The 21,101-nt window shown below is 39.2% G+C and overlaps 1 protein-coding gene across 2 annotated transcripts; it reads right to left on the reverse strand.

The window, feature by feature from the left end:
* Nucleotides 1–10,769: 10,769 nt before the first annotated feature.
* Nucleotides 10,770–20,470, reverse strand: ushbp1 (Usher syndrome 1C binding protein 1). 2 transcript variants are annotated; one of them, XM_067596515.1, is made up of 14 exons: nt 20,277–20,470; nt 18,894–19,096; nt 18,594–18,730; nt 18,127–18,290; nt 17,707–17,895; nt 17,111–17,370; nt 16,333–16,473; nt 16,049–16,137; nt 15,759–15,894; nt 15,252–15,486; nt 14,251–14,409; nt 13,363–13,460; nt 12,054–12,176; nt 10,770–11,957 (listed from the first exon to the last, which is right to left on the reverse strand). In XM_067596515.1, the coding sequence occupies exons 1-14, from the start codon at nt 20,280–20,282 to the stop codon at nt 11,792–11,794; spliced, it is 2,106 nt and encodes a 701-aa protein (XP_067452616.1). In that variant the 5' UTR covers nt 20,283–20,470; the 3' UTR covers nt 10,770–11,791. The 2 variants fall into 2 exon arrangements, with proteins under 2 accessions (XP_067452616.1, XP_067452615.1); XM_067596514.1 differs by having other exon boundaries at nt 18,594–18,733.
* Nucleotides 20,471–21,101: the final 631 nt, after the last annotated feature.

Here is a 21,101-nt window from a genome sequence, read left to right on the forward strand (position 1 = left end):
TTGTCAGGACAGGGAAGGATTTCTGTTACGCAATTTTTTTTTTTTTTTTTTTTTTTTGCCAGTGAGGTTCAACTTAATTCAGCTTTTTGAATGTGAGCATAAGGTAACTTTAACCCACATCCGTCACAGCGAGACTCATTGTGCATGGATAGGCCTTTTGTTTGGTTAAGGGGTTATCAGGGGCCAAGCTAAGCTGCTGTAAGTTGAATTAGTGCTTTCCTTTAAGCCTCTGTGTATGTGTACTAGCAGAGGTCGGAGCATGCGGGAGAGTGTTTGATATTAACTCATGAAAAGGCACCTTGTAAAACTTTAAATATATACAGATCCGGCTGTAAAACATGCTTAAAGAGTACAACTACAGTATCTTAACTGTCATGTGTTATTTTCTGATAGCTCTAATAGCAAAATAGTGAACGCTAACTGGGTAGAGGAATACAAGTCTTTCAGGATAATGTGGTTAAAGGGGCATTTCTTCAAAGAAACAAATTTGATTCATTTTGTGTAATATCAAGACATTGTCTGTACAAGTTTGTTTCATGTCTAAAACTTGGATCTTGGATGATTGGATCACAAGTGGACAGCGATAAATACAAGTGTAATCGACCACCAAGACGCACTGTGATCCGATCACTCAAACCATTTGCTGAGGTGGTCTGGGACACATATGACAACATATCTTTTGCAGTGTAAATGTGTGTCCTGATGTGTCACTGACAAGGACGTAACAGGAAAATACGTCATCAATGACGGGGTGGTTGTTTTGGTGACAGCGCACCAACGCCAAATGACTTTGTCCTGTCAATCTCAACAGTTGAAATAGCCCGTACATGTATATTAATTATTGAAACATATTTGTTTTCTTAGCTAGCCCGTGTGAAAAAAATCTTGCGCTTGTCTGGTGACAGACTGACGTAATAACTGTGTGAAGGTTTCTTTCAATTCCTTGTGGAAGTGACGTAGGCGGTAACGAAATCTGAACACAAGTGGTCAGCTCACACCCTGGACACGCATGATAGACACAGGCGTGAACGGTGACGTGTCTCGGCTGTCTACGTGTGTTCAGATCACTGAGACACATTTTAAAACCAAGTGTGACAGCCTCTCTGTGAGTGGCTACAGTTTCAGTTCACACATGACCAATCACAACATGAAGCCTTGTGACCAAAACTAAAGTTGTTAAACTAAACAAGAGTGAATTGGTTAAATGCCGGAAAGGAAACTCCCTCAGGGTAAAGACTATACTGATTTACCTATTGATTGAATTGAATAACATATGAAAGAGATACATATAAAAACTAACTTTTAACAAAATACCTTTTGATCGTGAGGATTTCACAGAAATGTTCATCCAGTTACTACAAGTCTGTTTGCTCATTTTTCATTCAGAAATGCAGCTTTTCTTTAAACCAAATGAGAACAAACTAGCAAAGTTTGCCTTGTTGTTGTTGTACTTGTGCTCCAAACTTAATTTAACCTTTGAATTCTGTAAACTAAAACTCTTATACAGTTAGAGAACACGGGGCTGTATGAAGTGTGAAATAAATGAAAATATACAGTATTAGGTTGGACATTAAAAAATTGTCTTTTTTGTGAAAGACAATCATAGCAAATAATCACATTCATGACCAATAGCAGAATAATTTGGTGTTATCAGTTTGCCATAATAAAAAAAAGCCTACAGTTTACTGTCATAACAAGTGCAATATGGGTGAAGACCATCTTCCTCTGAGGAGGTCGGACTGCTGACCTTTCTGTCCTCTCATGTTTTCGTCACCTGGATTCTCTGCAGGTTTGTTGTGTGGGATTAGACTAGGAGTGTTCATGTTTGCACTCCTGTCGCAGCTGCTGTGTCTGTGTCCGAATGCACAATATGTTTGAGTTTTTTGTATACGTATTGTAGTAGTTACAAAAGTGTCACTGTATGTGTTTGAATGCATGTTTTTTTTGCAGAGCATTATGTGCCCATGTGCGTAAGTACATATGCGGTATGTAACTGGGAGTGTTTGTGTGTATGTGTGTGTGTGTGTGTGTGTATGTGTGTGTGTGTTCTTTGCTCTTTGAACTGCAGCTCAGGAATGCAGCTGCTCTCAGCGTGAAGTCGACTGTTGTGGAGTCTGTGCATTCTCAACTCAGTCAGGAGTCCGCAGCCATCAGAGTGTAGCAGACAAACCTTCAGTGCACTCACCTGAACACTGCACACGCACTGTTTACATCCACATGAACACACACGTCCAATTTAATCCTCGTTCCTCCCTTAAAATTTCAGCTCAGGTTTATTGAAATGTTTTTTACTTGCTTTTTCCAGCGCTTTTTTGGAGCCACTGTATATGATGCTTTCACAAAACATTCCAACATGGATGCATCGTCACATAAAATGGAAATAAAATGTCTTGTGCATCATAATTTCCTCAAAACCGACCTGACATATATTGGTATTTTTGGAAACTTTTGGATCTCCTTTAGAATTAATGTTTGTAAAGACGTTTCCACCTGTGGGTCAATCAATGCATGGTGTCAGGGAGGAAATACAAGTATGTACGAGCTAAACTGAAGTGTGCTTACATTAGCGAGGAATAATGAAGGGGTGCACATTTTTTCTTTTTTAAATGTCAAGTCAGTTTCGTTTTCCACATGCTGTGTGAAAGGCTTTTGTAGATAATGGAAACCTTCCAGAATATGATATATTTTAAGATCACACACACACACACACACAAACACACAGACATACTTTTGGTAATATGTACGTACAGGTTTTACCAGTTGAAACCCTGTGGGCTATGGGACCTGCTGCATTGTGATACCCTGTTTAGCAGACATTCACATTTCTATTTACAGTCATTTCTACTTCTACTCCTAAACTTTGGGCACTTTTTATTAAAAGGGCTATATGCCGCACACAGTTCTTTCAATATTGAGATAAACCTACTCAAAAAAAAGCTGAGACTTGTCATTTTATTTCAAATTGAAAGTGCTGAAGCAAGTACTTACTGTCTGAACTGTTTATCATCTCCTCACTAAAGCATAAGAGGCTTCTGTTAGTGTAATAAACATGAAATTAACATGATAATTCATCCAATTGTGATATAAAAAAACGCTGCAAGAGTGCACTTTAAGCAGTTTTTAAGAGTGTTTGATAAACAGCATAAATATATAAAACTGATAGAACTCTTTTGATTTGTCTTTAGTTTGAGACTACTGACAGGATCCTCTGTAAATGCTGGACTGAATATTAGTCTGGAAGTGTGTTAACTGCATTAGTTAAAGAGCAAAGGAATTTGAAAACTGAACTGCAGTTAAACTTTAACTCTGAGGAGTAACCCTGGGTGAACAAGCAGCACATGACTCCATGCTCCTTCCTCATTAGCCCCACTGCCCTTTGGCCCAGAGACCAGAGGAAAAATCATCTTGTCCTCTCTCTCTCTCTCATTCGCCTTTATGCTCTCTCTCCCCCTCTCACAACACTCTCTCCATCCTCCTTAGGCCTTTGACCTCGAGCGAATGACGGAGCAATTTAAAATAAACAGGGTAGAGGAACCTGCCAAAGAAAAACATCTGCTGGCTGACTCCAGAGCAACACACGGTGTCCAATCAATATTTACCCTCCTCCCCGCCCAGGACCTGCTGGAGGTGGTGGGAAACTTCCCATTTGGTGTGTGTTGTTGTCATTCAAATCAGCTATCTTCTGGTCATTGTGAACAAGGTATCAACCCATTGTTTGCAGAGGAGTCAATAGAACTATTTACTGTAATTGCAGTGCAGCTTTTCCACCATGTGTCCGCTGTAAAGATAAGACACATTATTCAATGTAGCTGATGTTAAACTGAGCAGGGGAACAAGCCTTGGCTGTGCTCTGACTCAACCACTTGAACCCTGATGTTATGTTCACAATGTTCCTGTTTTATTTTCTCAGTATCTTCAAAGTTACATAATTTTCCAGCACCACTTCAGTTACTGTAATCCTGTACCTGTTTTTTTTCTGGTGTTATATCTTATTTAAAGGAATAGTTCCACAGTTTTAGCTAAGCAAAAAGACTGGAAACAGGGAAAGGGTAAGGTGAAAACGAGAAACAGCTAGCCTAACTAAAAACACAACTACCGAAACCTCGAAAGCTCACTTATTAACAGGTTGTATGTCTTGTTTCATAAATGTAAAAATGCAAATTTGTCATTTCAGGAGTAACATGATGTAAATATTAAAGCAACAGTCTAACACTGTTGTCCTCCATGAAATAGTTACAGCATGTAACAGTTCTCAACTCTCTGAAAAACCACAAATTGTTGTTTTTTTACAGTTTTATCATTGCAGGTACATGTAGTCATTTCACCTATAATTACTTTAAAGATATTGATTGGTACAACTTTAATTGTTTACCAATGTTACCCTTAAGAATTGCCTACTCTGATCTGATCGGGGTACAAGATAGTGCTGGTTGAAAATGCATTTTTTTGTATATAATGAACATAAATTATAAAAACAATGTTGTTACCATTCAGCATATGTTTCTTGATCGACTGTGATCTGCAAATATCAGGCAGCACATCCTTGTTTACTGTCTTACATCCTTCAAAGTTCAACACACTCCAGTTGTATACTCTGACCTTTTATCCAAGGAGATGCTAAGCTGCCAAGTTGTAATATTCAAATCCAGATGTTATTATTAATGGCTGCACCAGAGCATCAAGTGAAAGATTTGAGGTCTCTTGTGCACAGTATGTTTTGTATGGAAGGCCAGAAAGGTCATAATTTTATGTTTTGTGTTCTTCTCACCATCATGAACAAACATTCAAACATTCATTCACGGGTTCGTAATGTTGGATCTGCCAAAAGATCTGTGGGGTTGAAGAGGCTAATGTGAGCCAACTATTTAGCGTAATGTTTCGCTTCAGATCAGACATATTGACAATCGACAGGTTGTCAATATGTCATCAGTGGATAGTCCATTTGAAAGATGAACTTCTTTGCTTTCAACCACCCAAGGATCCTGACATTTTCAGACAGGGCATTAACCTAACGCTCTCTGTAGCCACAACAATTTGATCGTGTTCTCAATCATCAACTTCAGTCTCATGTAAATCTGTGTCCAATCTGTTGCTCCCTGATTGTGCCCTCCACTATTGGCCAGACATTGCTTATAGGTCAACTAAGGTGCTTAGGATGACACAAAATTAACCTAATCAGCTCAGTGAAGACGACTGAAATGCCATAACAGGATTAGGGCCGAGGCCACTCCCCCTGCCATCTTTCCCTTCTAAACACCTTATTGCTGTAATCTACCTCACAAGCTGACGAGCTAAGTGACCTCATTAGCTCATCTGCTCTGCAGGTTTTGGATGGTCTGAACACTGATCTGCTCACACTAAATAACACCTTCCCTACAACCAAAAAGCTTTAGCATGTTAGATACAGTACAGAACAGTTGTCCAGATTTCGATTCAGATAATTTAGTTTAATTGAGCAATGTTTTAATTAATTTACTAACAAATTACATATATTTTACATTAAGTAAAAAGTAAAACATACATCTATAGATATGTTTTTCCTACTAATTTCCCACTTTTTTTGGTACAATGTAAGAGTTAGCTTGAAATATGAAACTTGAAACACGTTTGACATAGTTAATCCATCACAGAGAACATCATGCCCTCTTTAATTTTTGTCAGTTACATTACATTTATTGCAGTTATGAAAAAATATAAACCTGTCTCATGCAAGCTTCAAGTCTCTGCAAGTCGATCTTCATACAGTACTGCAAGGAATGGAAAGAAAAAAAGGAAGACAGTGGCTGTGTGTAAGATGGAAAAACTTTTTTTTTTTCTAAGAATTTCAGGTGCTCTTGTGGTTTTAAGGGGGACATATAATGCTTTTTGGGATTTTCTGTTATTTTTATACTGTTATGATGTTGGATGTCTATGTTAAACATGGTCAAACTTCCAAAACTTGATGTTAACATCAAGTCAAAGTCAAAAGCCCAGGCTTCAACCTGCTCTGAACCTTTGTTTGCAATATTACCTCTATTTCCTCCTTGTTATGACGTCAGATTGTTTGTTCTTTCCCACAAACGGCCGTAGCCTTTGTTGCTAAGGTTGTTCAGTGGGTTGTTCATGTTGTCATATTTCAGATCTGATTCAGGTTCGAACATGTATGGATGTATTTGAGAAGTTTCTATTTCGAGTAAAGAATGGGAAAAAGAAGCAAAATCCAACTACTACTGTTTACGTAGCCTCCAGAAGCTAACCAGTCGGAACAGAGTGTGCTCATTGGGAGGGGGGTCTTAAATAGACTTGAGCTAAAAACAGCCTGTTTCAGACACAAGCTGAACTAAGGGGCTGCATAAAGAGCCAGTATAAGATAAATAAGGAGTTTTCTGAACTGTAAATCATGCAAAGATACTCCAGTAGATCTCCAGAATGTAAATATGCATGATACGTCCCCTTTAAGGCGCTGATGAACCATAACATCCCCAGTTCGGGGCTGCCTGGGGACCTTTGTTGCATGTCTCCCTCTCCCCTAATTTCTCATCTCTCTACCGTCAGACTCTCTAATAAAGGCATAAAATGCACAAAAAGTGAATTTCAAAGGTTAAAAACATAGTAAAGTACCATTTATTTAAAGGCCTGTAAAGAATTTCATGGTTGTATGAAGTAATCCAGCAGTGAAAATCTCTTTCATGTTTATCCTGTTTTATCTTTATGTCATTTTTACAGATGGGTGACAATTTTGAGTCTCTGGATCGATGAACGTCTTTTCTCTCATGAGATGTTCTCTTATTTCATGGTGCGATAATGGTGGAGAACATCGTCTAAAACGTCCAAAATCTCTCACAGTTGTTCAACTGGGTTGAGATCTGGTGATTGAACAATTCACATAATTTTCATATTTATCAAACTACTCAGTGAGCCGTCCTGCCCTATATGAAAGTATCTGCATTCAACATATATCTCCCTTCATTTATTCAGGTTTTTTCTTTCATTTGTCTACAGTCTGAATGTTATCTAGCAAAGCAGGCTACAGAAAGTTAAATATAGTTGAAACATGCTACAGGAACTGCAAGTATTTATTGTGTTTGAAGCACATGTGTTTTTAAATTGATCCAACATGATACATTACAGGCATCAAACAGCTTTCTCAACCTATTGAAGCATTTATCCTTTGGTAAGAGCTTAAGTGTAAATAATCACGACTGGACTTGTGCAGATTTACCAGACAATGATAACAAGGCTTCACTCTTTATCTGGTGGTGATGGTGAGGTGTCCTGTTGGTCTAGGATATTTGCTGTCATTATCTGAGTGGGTGAAAGCACAAAGCGGATGTGATACGCCGTTTGATTGAGGTCAAACCTCTTTCGTGGCTCTCCATGCCAATAGCACCCCATCCTCCTGACCTCTCCATTGGCCGACTGGTGTCAAAGAGCTCAGGAGAGAGGTGTCAGGTCAGCGTGGCAACGTCCCAGAGCATGGAGTAGAGAATAGAGAGATATAGAGAGGAGGAGGAGATGAGCGGGGATATGGAGTGGTTGTGACAGGTGAGCTAATGGCTTTGAGAAAGAAAGGGCGCAGGGATGAAGGCACAGGCTGTGATCTCTTTATACAGCTTACAGAGGGACAACTTATTAAAATGAGGAACGGACGCACAGCGTAAATGAGTTGACCTAAAACCCCTGGGTCACTGCCCCCCCTCCATGTGTGTGTGTGTGTGTGTGTGTGTGTGTGTGTGTGTGGAGATCTGTGTGTGTGATTGCGTCCACCCCCCACACTGATTGACAGCTTCTGTCGTTGTCTAATAATGGTTTGAGTATTTTTCCCAGGCACTGAAAAACTCCCCTATCCACAGGCTGGAGGATACATGTGGGGGTAGAAATGTGTCCAGAAATGCGCTGCTTAAACGTTAACAGATGAGATTGTTGCCGCCTTTATACTATACCCTTCAAAAATGACCATTTAAATACCACAAGCAGTCTGTTCTCATGTGCTTTGTTTGACTTACTTATCTCACTTATTCATTAGTGCACTTTACAAAACTGTATTTCCATTTCATAATTCATCACAGACTACAATAACTTTATCATGAGTGAGATTAGATTAGGCGTTTCATGTTGGATCAAGGTTAAAGCAAAGTTTTATCAACTCAACACAGAACATTTGAAGTACGTTTGAGGAATATTTGTTTAAACGCTGTTTTAAAAAACTGCAGCAGTGAGTTCCAGCGGTGGCATGTCACTCTAATAATACTTATGTACAATTTTAAAGTACATGTACTTCACTTGAGTATTTCATTTTCATGCTATGCTTAATACTTCTACTCTACTACATTTATCTGACAGCTATTGTCACAGGTTTCTTTACAAATTACGATTTTACATACAAAACACATGAGATCCAAAACTATGATCTATAATATTGTTATAGATTAAACAACCAAACAGTATATATAAAATCAAATTTTAATATAAATAAAATGACCTCTGACCAACTACAGTAAAACAACAACAAAAAAAGCTACTTAAACATTAAGGCATCTTTAAGTACATTTTGCTAAAGAACAAAAATTATGTTTAATGGAAAAAAAATGTGTTTGTTGTTTGATATGGATTTAGCCAAAGTGCAAATCTGTAAAGTACATACAGACACAAGTGTCTTACTATATATTGTTCATTTTTTATTTAACAGTGAGTCCCAGCATATATTGAAAAGTATGACTGCTTCTCATACACGATATGCATATGAATTCACTTTTTTATTTTTATTTTTCATCTTTTTTTCCTTCTTCTTTATTTGTGGCATATATGCTGTGTCTGTGTGACTTATTTTTATGTACGGTTTTTAAGTATTTGTCATTTTTGAAGAATCTGTCATTTTGGGGTTTTTTAAAAAAAAAGAAAAAAAGAAAAGAAACAAGGTGCCCACAGTTTAATATGATCTACTGCTCTGAATCATTATTATTATTATTTTTTTACTGATAATACTTAGATAACATGTTAAATCCAGCACTTTTTACCTGCAATTAAGTGTTTTTTAAATGTGGTATTGCAACTTTATACTTTGAGATACTCTATCTTTTTTTGTTAAACATTATTTATTCTTTCTTTCCTATCAACTGTGTGTGTGTCTGTTGATCTGGGTGGCGAGCTGCTGCACACAATTCCTCTAACAGGGATACATAAAGTTTTATTGAATTGAACTGAATACTTTTTCTGCCGCTGGAGACTTCTTAACATGACCCCAGTCACACTGTTAAAATCATGAGTCATGATCATACAACCACAAACCTGAGGCTATAATAATCATATGGATGCACAGATAGTGAGCGATTCATGATAAAAGGCAAATACCTTTTTTCCTTTCTGTGTGACATTTCAACATCATGTGGCCTCTTTGATACAAAAGTCACCCAGAGGTTACAACAATCATGTAGTCCAAAAAAGCTTTGATGAACTCAGGAGCTTAACATAGATCTTAGAGAGAAGGAACATAAAATGGAATGATAATTGTATCATCTGCTCTAATGGCAGCTATTACAACAATAGTGATGGTGACCTGGAGGTATGGGGGGAGCGGGAAGGGCAGGCCCTCTCCGCTGACCTCTGCTCGGGAAAGGGCAAGCTCAGGCAAGAGTCAGGGCGTCAGGGGCTTGCCACTTCGTCTGGCACTCTGAACCCTCCATTCACAAGCTAACACAACAGCTAGGCATTGCTGTGACCCTGTGGGTGTGACACACAACCTTTGCCTTAACCTCCTGACCGCCGGTCACAGCTGCAGCTGACCGGTTTGGGAAGGTCAGGGCACAGGGTTGGCTGGAGGGGGGGGTGGGAGGGGACGGAGATGACTGAGAGATGAGTGAGAGGAGAAGATGGAGTAAGAGGACATGAAGGCGGAGAAATGGAAGTATGAGAGGAAAAAATAAAAGTAACGAGGGGAGAGATAATATGTTTTAACAGGTCAGTGCACCCAAATTACAAATTTTCTCTCATACCTCTTGTGGTATATATGATGATAGTTTTGTTTTTATTTACTAAGGTTTTAAAAATTTCTTTCTCTGAAATTTCTGCATCAGTAAAATCAAGTTGAAACAAATTTAGTTTAAATGCTCAGAGCATTTAAATGAAATAGGATGGTTTTGGTATTATTCTACAGTTTTCTCACTGGCAACAAATCCAAATATGTTTAAGCCTTAATACTTTTGTTTTTTATACAGTATATTTTGTTTTTTGAGGGGTGAGGGTCAAATGTGGAAATGTGACAGTAGCACAAATGCAACATAACATGTGAAAGTTGTCAATAGACAACTCAGACATCTATATACATTATAGTTTTGAGTTATTCCATCTTTAAACAGATATGTTACTTATTTGGCATCTTGTTTTATGTAAATAATCCACTTTTTCCAATTTCTGTCAAAAATATATCCTTTAACTCTCACAATGTACAATATCAAGCCATTAATCTTTTCCTGAAAGATCAGCTTTATGCCAGTTTCTTGTAGTTTATGTCCTGGCTAAAAGCAAAGTTTTTGCCAGGTGTCTGTTCTGTTCTTGTGTAGCCTGCTCAGTGTTGGAACTGCATATCTCGTAATCTGTTTTATGGTTGCATTTAAATTGTCCCAGAAAGGCTTTAGTTAAACTCCAGAGAATCTGAGTATAATTTGCCTCCAGGTTGCCGGAGGCTTGTCATTTTTAATACTTTCTGACTTCCCTTCTCTGTCTATGGCACTCAGTCTCAAGACCATATGTTCCTAATGAAGTTGTAAATCTTTCAAAACAGGTGACAAATATTAAATTTAATTTGTTTTTAATGTAATTTGCTAACACAGTGGGACACTGTATGCTCTACCTCTCAAATAAGAGCACATTTGTGGTGCTAAATCATATTTACAGCACCATACAGTTTGAGGATTGATCAAAATAACCTTCAGTGGCCATGTTCATCATATTGAAAGAGCAAGTCACCCTGTGTATTGTGGTGGTGGCAAAAATCTAAGATGTAGATATCTCTAAACCAAAACTATCTGCACAGTTAGAGACCACCAGAAATAAGTGAGAAAATGTGTTTTTGTCATTCAGTTAAACTGATCCTTTAGCAGAAGTGGAAATTAGAGAAGAAAAGGAAGATAGAGAGAACTAGTAACATACAAAGAAGACAAACAGGCTGACCATACATTTTGTGCGCACGTCAGCCATTGTCCAGGCCCCATCCCCCTTTCTCGGCGCATTGTCACGACAGCACGGTCGGGAGTGGCTTTATAGAGTCAGCTCATACGGGAAAAAGGACATGTGCACTCTCGAGGTCAGTCCCGAGGTCTTCAGTGGGTTCAGACCTTGAATCGGCCTTATACATTCATGACTGCATGACAGCTGTTTCTCTGAAACAAGGAATGTGTCTTGTGATGTGTGAGTAGCTGTTAAACAAGTTAAGCTTTGGAATCCTGTTCAGTTTATTGAAAACGCTCACAAGCATTGAAAAGGCAGAAATGACAGTGCTTTCCATGTTCTTCTGCCTTATATGTTTTATATATACCTCTCAAGAGCCAATGAATACCTGATAGAAAGCTGTGTGTCGCATTGATGAATGGACAGACATATAGATTGATTGATATGTCTTTACAAGACCAGAAAACTACCTACAAATACAAGTATTTAATAAAAAACAGATTGCAGCAGTGATGAGGCTTATATCTGTATGGTGCAAGGACTTGACAAATAATAAAAATACATACAACAGATTTGTACATTCTTGTTGATGTGGATAAGATTTGGCTATGAGGATGACTGAGTCTCCGTTTGAAGAATCAGTGGATCACAGAACAGTCTCTTCCCTCCTCCACTCCAAGGCCTCCCCCGCAGCCTTCGGTGCTCCACTCTGAGCGTGTTGACTCTCCATCATGGCTGCCACTTTCTGCTCCAGCCTCCACACCTGCTCCCGGTACTTCCTGCGAATGTGCCGGTACGAGCTCAAGGCCTTACTGAAATGAGAAACATCCAACGAGATTTAGTTTGAAACTACAAAACCGGCATAGCTTCAGTCGGGGATGCAGACAAATATAAATATCAATATTTACCTGTGAGCTTGTGTGAGCCGAGCAATCTGCTCCTCATTGTCCCTCCTGTTGGAAGGGCTGTCTGTGAGAGCTGTGCTCAACGAGTCTTGGACTAAAGCCAGCCTCTTTTTCAGGGCTTGTTCCCTGAAAGAAAAAACATCAAAACAAAACAAAACTGTAAGGTCAGTTGAAACAGTCCCGAGTCATTGTGTCCAGCTGTTAATTTTGTTTAAGGAACTAAAAACGTTTCCTCACAGAACTCATATATGAGAATCATAAATGTCTTGTATGATGTGTCCTTCCCTTCAGGGAAAATGTGATCTTGAGTATCAACAGTGGTGCTTTATCTAGAAGTATTCACTACTCGAGGTCAGAAGACAAAAAAGATGCTCTCTAAAGCAGCTGATATAAAGAACTAGAAGCCCTTTATGTCCAAAGACTGCGTTTCTGCTGATATTGTTTCTTAGCAACAGATCGAAACCAAGGAACAAATGCCTGAGGGATACATTTCCTACGCTGACGACCGTTAGGTTACTTGTTTTCACCAGTGATGTTACATTCAACTCTTGTTTACAGATTCATAAATGTTAATATATTAGCAATTTCATAGATACTTTTATTCAAGGTGTCTAAAAGGATAGGTTCACAGTCTTTCAAGTCTGTCTTAAAACAACAGTCAGGTGTCCATATGAACACTGAAAGAGGTTTTTCCTCACTGTAATCATTCCTCCTGTTCATACTGGCTATTAAAAGATCCCCTTCAAATGTGCTTTAAATGTAAGTGATGGGGGCTAAAATCCACAGTGTGTCCACACAGTCATTTTGTGCAAAAATGCATTTAAAAGTTGATCTGTAGCTTACATGAGGCTTCAGCAGACTGAGTTAGTCATATCAAGTGGATATCTGCCACATTTACAGTCTTTTTTAGCATCAAATTCCCTCTTGGTTTTTGTTCAGACAGTGTTTCCCTGTTGAGCTGATGTGGAAGTATAGTAATGAAAAGAGGGACTTTGGCACTAAGAAGACTGTAATGTTGAAAGATATCTACTTGATTTGACCAATTTGGATGACTGAAGCTTCATGTTAGCTTTTAAAACTTTTAAAAACATTTTTGCACAGAAGGAGGCAAGAAAAATCTATTTCAATGTTCATTTGTGCAAATGACTATTAAGTGAAAAGTTGTAAACCTGTCCGTTAGAGAAAGAGAATACGCTCCTATTTTTTGCAGTTTCGGTGCCACGCTTTAACGCACACAGATGCACTTCCTGTAAATGATTAAATATATTAAACATGAATCATTTCCTTTTATGAGGACAAGACAACGTCTCACCTTTGCAGGACGGCCTGCAGCTCTTTCAGAATGGGTCTGCCCCGAAGACCAGCGACGTCTCCGTCAGCACAAAGTTCAGCTGCGTTCTCACAGAGCCTCTGAAACACAACATTCAATTAGGATGATCTTTAAAGCTCCCCCAAAAAACACCCCTTCCCATTCTAGTCTATCTATTAAAGAAGATTATATACACTGTCATTAATCTAAAGTCCCAACCTTTTCAGCTTGAGACCCTCTGAAGCAAGCACACAACCTTTAATTGTTTAATTTAATCTGATTAAATTAATATTTTACAACAAAGCAAAGATTAAAGAAAAGCCAGAAAAAAATCACTTTTGTGTGGCAGAATTTTTTTTTTCCCCTGAACTAAAGATTGGAAAAGAACAGAATAACATTCATTAAGCCGGATGGGAAGCCATTGTGAGTTTGGTTGAATTAGCAACAGTAACAAGATAATGTCTGTAGAGATCAGTGAGCGAGTAAGACAACACTCACTTGAGGCATGGCTTTCGCAAATGCGGCTCACGTCCCCGATGACCTGTCTGAGACATTGCATACAGCTCTACGCATACAGAAAGCTGTGTTAAGTAGCTTCCTGTCAGTTCTTTCTCCTCTGACAATGACAGAGGTGCGGTACAAATCTGTGCTGCAGCGACAGGACAGCCCAGCAGAAGACCTTGTGGAACCAAAATATCCCTCTTGGCCTGGAGGGATTCTGCTTTGGTAGATGTGTGATTTCCCATGTGGGACACCCAGATTTGAATCGGGTCTGTCACAATAGACCAACGTCCTGCTCCCTCTTGCTCGTTTCACCTTGACTTTGAATTATTTGATAATGTAAAAGAAAAAAAAAAAAGTCAGAGTTGCCCCTGTAAGAGTCATTCCTACCTGTTGTTCAGTCTTCCGATCCTCCATCTCCTCTCGGAGGCTTTCTGGGATGAATGCTCCTGCTGCTTCTTGGGTCTTCTGGGCCATTAAACTCCACTCCAGACACCTCAGCTCTTTCTCCTTGAGGCGGATAAGAGATCGCAGATCTGACATCTCCTCCTGAACAAAAACAGGAAATAATACAATGTAAGGAAATTTGTGGTGAAAGACTTTGCAAATTAGTGGCAAAAACACTGAACATTTGATATTTTTAGACATTTTATCTCAACTAGCAGGTTTGTACCGTCTTTGCCAGAAATCTTAAAATGCTGCACAAAGGGGTTACAAACAAATAATTTAGAGCAGTTCTAATGTTTTCACATTTAACCACCCACTGTTCCACTGATGGGATGTGAACACTATGCATAACTTTACAGCTAGTAGCCTACCATGAATATAAACATGTATATAATGTATTGATTATTATTATCAGTCATTGTGGTCATTTTCAAATAAAATGCCTATTTGTAAAATAGTCCTAGTACAATGCAAAACAGAGTATACAGCTGGAACCTTAAATATTTTGGAAAGTAAGGTTATTCACTTGCTTGCTGATAATTACATGAGGAGATCCATACCACTCTCATGTTTGTCTGAATGAAGCTACAACCAGGAGAAAGTTCGCCTAGCTTAGCATAAAGACGGAAAACATTAGGGTATCACTTGCATGTCTTTACCCAAAGGTAAACTATTCATTTAAATAATTTTGAAAATATACTGTTTGTCAGCTGTCTTATTTCTGGCTGTAACAATGTTTTAATGTTGCCCTCATGGCCAGGTCTCCCTTGAAAAACTGTTTTCATTTTCAAAAAATCTATAATCCTGGTTAAATAAGGAAAAAAATGAAAATCTAAATGAAGTGGAGACCTGCTAGCACTGTCTTATACACATACTGTATGTGCACTCAAAGCTCAAACCTCTTTTTTTTCTTCATCACATAAATTAGGACACACAACTCCTACCCTGACAGAGATGAGTTCATAGAACAGGGAAGCCTTCTCTTTCTTGGTGTCAGGAGGTCTGGTGTTATCTTTAGTTACGTGTCCCCCTCTCGACCCAGCCGGGGTACCGGTGTCGGGGCTCATTTTGCCCTCTGCTCCTGGACTTGGCTTAGGGAGGCAAATGGCTGCCCTCTCCCTCTTCAGGCGCTCAATTTGCTGGCGGAGAACAGCCTCTCGCTCCATCAATTCAGGTGTCCTGCGGGGTTACAGGTAGTGAGTGACCTGACAACAACTTAGTCCAAGAAATCACCGTATTTGAATTAAATATTGTAAAAAATTATTAGTACATTTTATTTATTCAATACCATGTTGATCCTTGTTTGGGGCAGAAATATAAATGTAACATCTGTAAATTTTCATTCTTTCTATTTGCAATTTTAGTCTGTCAGTCTGACATACTATCATTACTGACACATATTTTCCTTTCTAACACTGCCTGACTGTATAAAGAGAACTTTAAAACATCACCTCTGCCCCGAGTGACTCTGTGTTTCCGTCTCCTCTGTGACCCCTGCTGTTGAGAAGGAGGTGGACAGCTCTTCAGTTCCCATTTTCCTGAGCTGAGCTGATGGACTGCCGGGCTGCTGCCTGCCACCGGCTGCCTCTGATGAGTGGAAAAAACTGTGAGCCCGAGTGGAGTCTGTGTGTGTGCGTGTGCGTGTGTGTGTTTGTGTGTGTATGACAAGCATACCTACTATACATGTAAGTGAATTTGTGTGGCGAGTTCTAAGAAGTGCTAAAAAGCTGTATTCAAACACCTGCTGAGTCTGTCTGCAGAGGAATGCTTTGCTGTTTCTTGGCATCATAAAGTGACAGAAGCTCGCTGTAGGCCTCTTCACACTCCTCACTGTCAATCAAAACCACAAACACACAATACGAGCAGAAGATGAGAGAAACCCAAAATGATATTGTTATATTGCTGACCTGTGCACATTCATTATTCTGACACACGTCAAAAAACATTGTAATGCTGACGAAGAAAAGGCATATGTGCGCAGACAGGCCTTTGTACTTGTGTGACTGGTGTGTTTTATGTGTGTACCAGTATCGGAGAGCCATCTGCAGGGCAGAGCAGTCAGCCTCAAGTCTGTTTAGTGTAATACTGATCTGCTCCGACTCTCCCTTCCTTCGCTCCAGAGCTGCAGTCAGACGTTCATTCCTGGCCTTCAGCCTCTCGATGCACCTGGGACACCATGGGGGGGAGGATCGGGGGGTAATAATGTTATAAACAAAGATTTTTAATAATGCAACATTTTTCTCTAAGTTGAAACTTCTATGGAGGGAAAAAACTATTTAATTATTGACTTTAATCACGACTGACAGGGCAAAACAACCACAGTTTCCTGGTCAAATGAAAAATGAAGCTTGGCATAAAAAACAACCTACATTAGCTAGTTTGCCTAGAGGATCCTCAAAAGTCAAAGTAGCCATAATAGGTGAAAATTATTATAGAACAAGAGTTAAATAACTGGCAAACTTGAATGGGTACCTAGTTCTTAAAAGAACCTTGATCATGCTATAAATAAAAAATCTTACAGAGATGATTGAGATTTATTCATGACATGAATCTTGAAAATAACTTGTTCCTTTTTGTCAGGATTCAGCCGGAAGATCTTTTTTTATAACTAAAACACAAACCTTCATAGTTGACACTCCTGTTTACATATTCTATAGTATATTTAGTGTTTCTATGTCATGGTATACATAAAATGGGAATAAAATGGGTTGATATACCAATATAGGGTAACTATGCCTCCTCAGAAAGTTAAATAATGTAACCAGATTTTAAAAAATAAGTCTGAGCTGCTCCTCAGTCTCACCTGTTAAGCCGCTCTATCTCAATATCCGGACTGATGGGACTAGGACAAGGACTTCCTGAGTTCACAGAGCCCAGTGGAGAGCCGTCCCCACGAGGAGACAAAGGTGGTATAGCTCTGGCTGCTCTCCTGAGGAGTAAAGGAGAACCAGGGAAGGGAGGAGAGGCCCAGTCTGGACTGAGAGCTCCAGCAGTGGGACTGCCCAAAGGCCTGTGGGAGGGAGAGCGACTGCCTGACCTCCAGGCTCTGTAGTGACCCACCAGCTGAAAGACATCAGGAGAGGTTTTATATTTATTCAGGTCTGAGTAAACTTGGGCTTTCACAGTCGTACAATATTTGATGTTCTATATAAACCTAATTAATTTAAGTTAGCAAACTGTGGGCAAGAGTTTACCTCCGAGGTGTCCAATAAACCACAGTGATGTGTATTTCTAACAACACTATGACCTGAGCCTCCTCCTCAGTTTTCAATTCCACTGAGTGATTACTAAATATTGTCTTTGGCTCCATAAATTTGTTTTAGCAAGCATTTTAAAGAGATGTTATTCAGGATAATTTAGTCAAGCGGAAGAAACTCAAGCAGAAGCAGTGACTCCGACCTTGTTTTTCTCCTCTTCCATCTGGCTGATGGTGCTCTGTGCTCTCTCCAGCTCCTCCTGGTGACTCTGTAAGGTGCTTTTGAGTGCAGAGTCACGCTTGTCCTGATCCAGTGTCTCTTCCTGGTACTGGTCCTTTGTCAAGCCTGATGGACATGAAATCCCAAACTCTTTTTCCATCTCCTCCAAAATCTGCAACCAGAGTCCCAGATTACTAAAGAGGCTGGTAAAGAGAGGCTTAAGTCTTAAACCAATCCACCAAAACCTTGATAGACACAGCAATACTTGATTAGTTTTCCAGGAAGAGAATTTCTGACTTCTTTGGGGTTTGTATCAGAAAGCAGCTAGTATACTGTTAAAGGGATTTGCAGTTATAACTGAAAAATTATGATGAATTGCATTAATTTGTTCCTGTCTTTATACCTGAGCAGCCTTCACCCAGCTGTCCTTGGCTGCTCTCAGATGCTCTTTTTGCTTGTCCTGGTCAGAGGCTGTGATGGGGGCAGCCCAAGACCTCCTACAGCTGATGGAGTCCTCCACCGCTGATAAAGTCTCCTGGAGTTTTGTCCAGACTACGCCACTACCCCCTAGGGGAAGGAAAGTAAAGGTGCAATGAATTATGTTTGATAAAGTGGGGGGCAGTTTAATTTTCTACCAGATAGAGCAGCCTGTTCCTTTAAAAAGAAGAAACTTGGATGACATGGATTTACCATCCTCAGCGCTCTGTGTTTCCACAAACTGTCTTAATGATTCTTGAATTTTTCCTCATTTGTTTAGACACAAAAATGCTTCTTGTCTGGTCTGGTGGGAAAATATCACTGACATACGGCAGATGCAGAGGATTCACAGGCTGCTGAATAAAGACACTGTTATACTGTGATTGTGCGAACCTCGCTCAGTCAGTGGAAGTTTAGATGTGGCAGCAGAGGCAGTGATCCTCTCTGGGCTGCTTCGAACCAGCTGGTGGGACAGCAGGTCTGGGACCAGCGGCCTGGATTGTCGTGATGGTCTCAAGTCACCTGGTTCACTGCTGAAGAGCAGCAGCAAACATTAGTAAATGCCACTGTGTTTATTGTGACAGAAGCTGTAATCTGAACAGTGTACATGTTATTGACTGGAAAACAGGTATGAAGAAATACATGTTCCTACCAAAATGTGTTGTAGTAATTTTATGGATTTTATAATCCTACCTCGGTGCCTTTAGTGATCCCATCTTCTTGTTCAGTTCAGCGATGATGCTGAGCAGGGTGCCCACTTCAGCCTCACACTGAGCCAGTTCTGCTGGTGAAGGCTCACCCTCAGGGTCAAGGGTCATGCAGTCGATCTGGGCCATCACCTCCCCGTCACAGCCGGACCCAGCATCCAGGCTGTCACATCTGATCAGGCTGGAATCCTGCAAAACCATAATGCATTCAGATTATAAAATAATAACTTGGTGGGTCTTATTCTAGTCATTTTGTTAGCTGTTTTACTGGATATTAAAGCAAATGTCTTATTTTAAAATATGTGTATCAATATAATACAAAAAATATGGGGTCTGTGAATAATCCTCCTCCAGTAAGGCGTGGCTCATAATTAAATTCAGCAAAATAATCTACCAGTTTCGTGTCCATATATAAAATCTCTTATGCTTTTGAACCAGAGTTGTTGTACTGTTTAGCGGCTATTGTTTTGAGCAGCGGAAAAGGAGGAAACTAAAACATCCTGAGATCGAACTTCCTGCTTAGCAAATATTTGTGGACCAAACCATCTTTTGTTGTGGACAAAGACTGTGAGCTAAATGCCTAAACATGAAATTAGAACCAAATCTCTCTCTTTTATTCTTCTATAAACTACATAAGATGTCAACAAATATGCCAAAATGATACAATTTGCTTTTAAACACATAAATTTAAACACATATTGTGGATACAATGGTGGACAAAATACTTAAAATTCCTTATTCATGACAAGTCCAGACAGCCAACCATCTTTCTATTATACCCAACCATTTCTATTCAGTGCAACAGAGAGGCTATCCAAACATGCACATGGCAAAAAGCAGAGAAACAGCTTGTGTAGGTCACCAGACAAACACTCATAAGTTACACCTACTGGCAATTTAGTGTCTCAGTTTATGGGAGGATGTAAAAACTGAATGAGCAACACTGTTCTCAAAACTCCATCTGTTAATTTGCGTTCAAAACAGTTATGACTTCAAAGGAGAAGCTAAAAATTCATAATCATCCAGTTTGTAGATCATGTGTTCATCTGCTAATTTGCAATGTTTAAAAGAGTTATGACTCCAAAACTAGAAGCTATAAATTCATCATCATCCAGTTTGTAGATGATGTGTCCATCCTCTAATTTGCAATGTTTATAACAGTTATAACTTCAAAACAAAAAGCTATAAATTCTGCATAATCATCCATTGTAGATCATGTGTTCAAACATGCTGTAATTCCCCAATAAGACAGATTTGAACTCCATTACAATCTCATAGACTTTGTCAACTTACCCCATATCATGCACCACCTAGTATGTAAAGCTGCACATTTTCAAAACAAACACTGAAACACTCGATCGTGACTTACCTCCATACTTAGGTCTTGATGATTGCAGCAGTTTCTGTTGTGGCCGTTCACCGCCTATAAAACATTTGACAAACTGAGGAGATGTTTTCTTTGCTTCTCCTGTTTTGTGTTGTTATATTTTCCAATAGTTAGTCAGCTGCTGCTGCAGCTGGAGTCTACTCTCTGCATGTCTGCCTAAGTGTTTAGTGTGATGAATGAAGTCAGTGGAAAACACTCAGAAAGTCATCCCCACCCATTCCCTGTCACTTTGTGTCCTTTCCTGTTTTGTCCAAAGTTAGCTTCCATGCTTTTTTAATAGTAGACTATGACCAGTGATTTGAACTCTGGATACAAAAAAAGAAAGAAAAAAAGCTTCAAGTATAGTATGACGTTATGTAATTAGAAAAATGCATGAAGTCATAATCAATTTGGAGCATTACGTGACTTAACAGACATGTTGAAGGATGGGGTTTTTTTTCTATCTCTGTGTCTGCTGCAAAGATTAGATCATTACTGCTGAATTAATTTACATACATTAAGTCATGGAGCTGGTCCTAATCAGGTGATCAACAAAACCAAACATGACCTGCGCAAGATCAGATATTTTCTTTGCAGTGTAGGGATGTGTTTTTGTTCTAGTGATATACTGACACACCATTTTTCTCTCATCCTGATGACAGTATCTATGTATCAGGGAAAACAGTGACAGCAACCAATAATTTGCTGCCTGAAAAAAAAAAGTTAAAAAGTTAAATAAATCACTTCTTTAGACCTGATTCACAAAATGAATAAGTATTATTCATGAATGACTTTATTTTTTATATCTACTCATATTGCTACAGCCAC

The sequence above is a fragment of the Thunnus thynnus genome, chromosome 8, assembly GCF_963924715.1.
Source record: "Thunnus thynnus chromosome 8, fThuThy2.1, whole genome shotgun sequence".
Taxonomy (NCBI): Eukaryota; Metazoa; Chordata; class Actinopteri; order Scombriformes; family Scombridae; genus Thunnus; species Thunnus thynnus.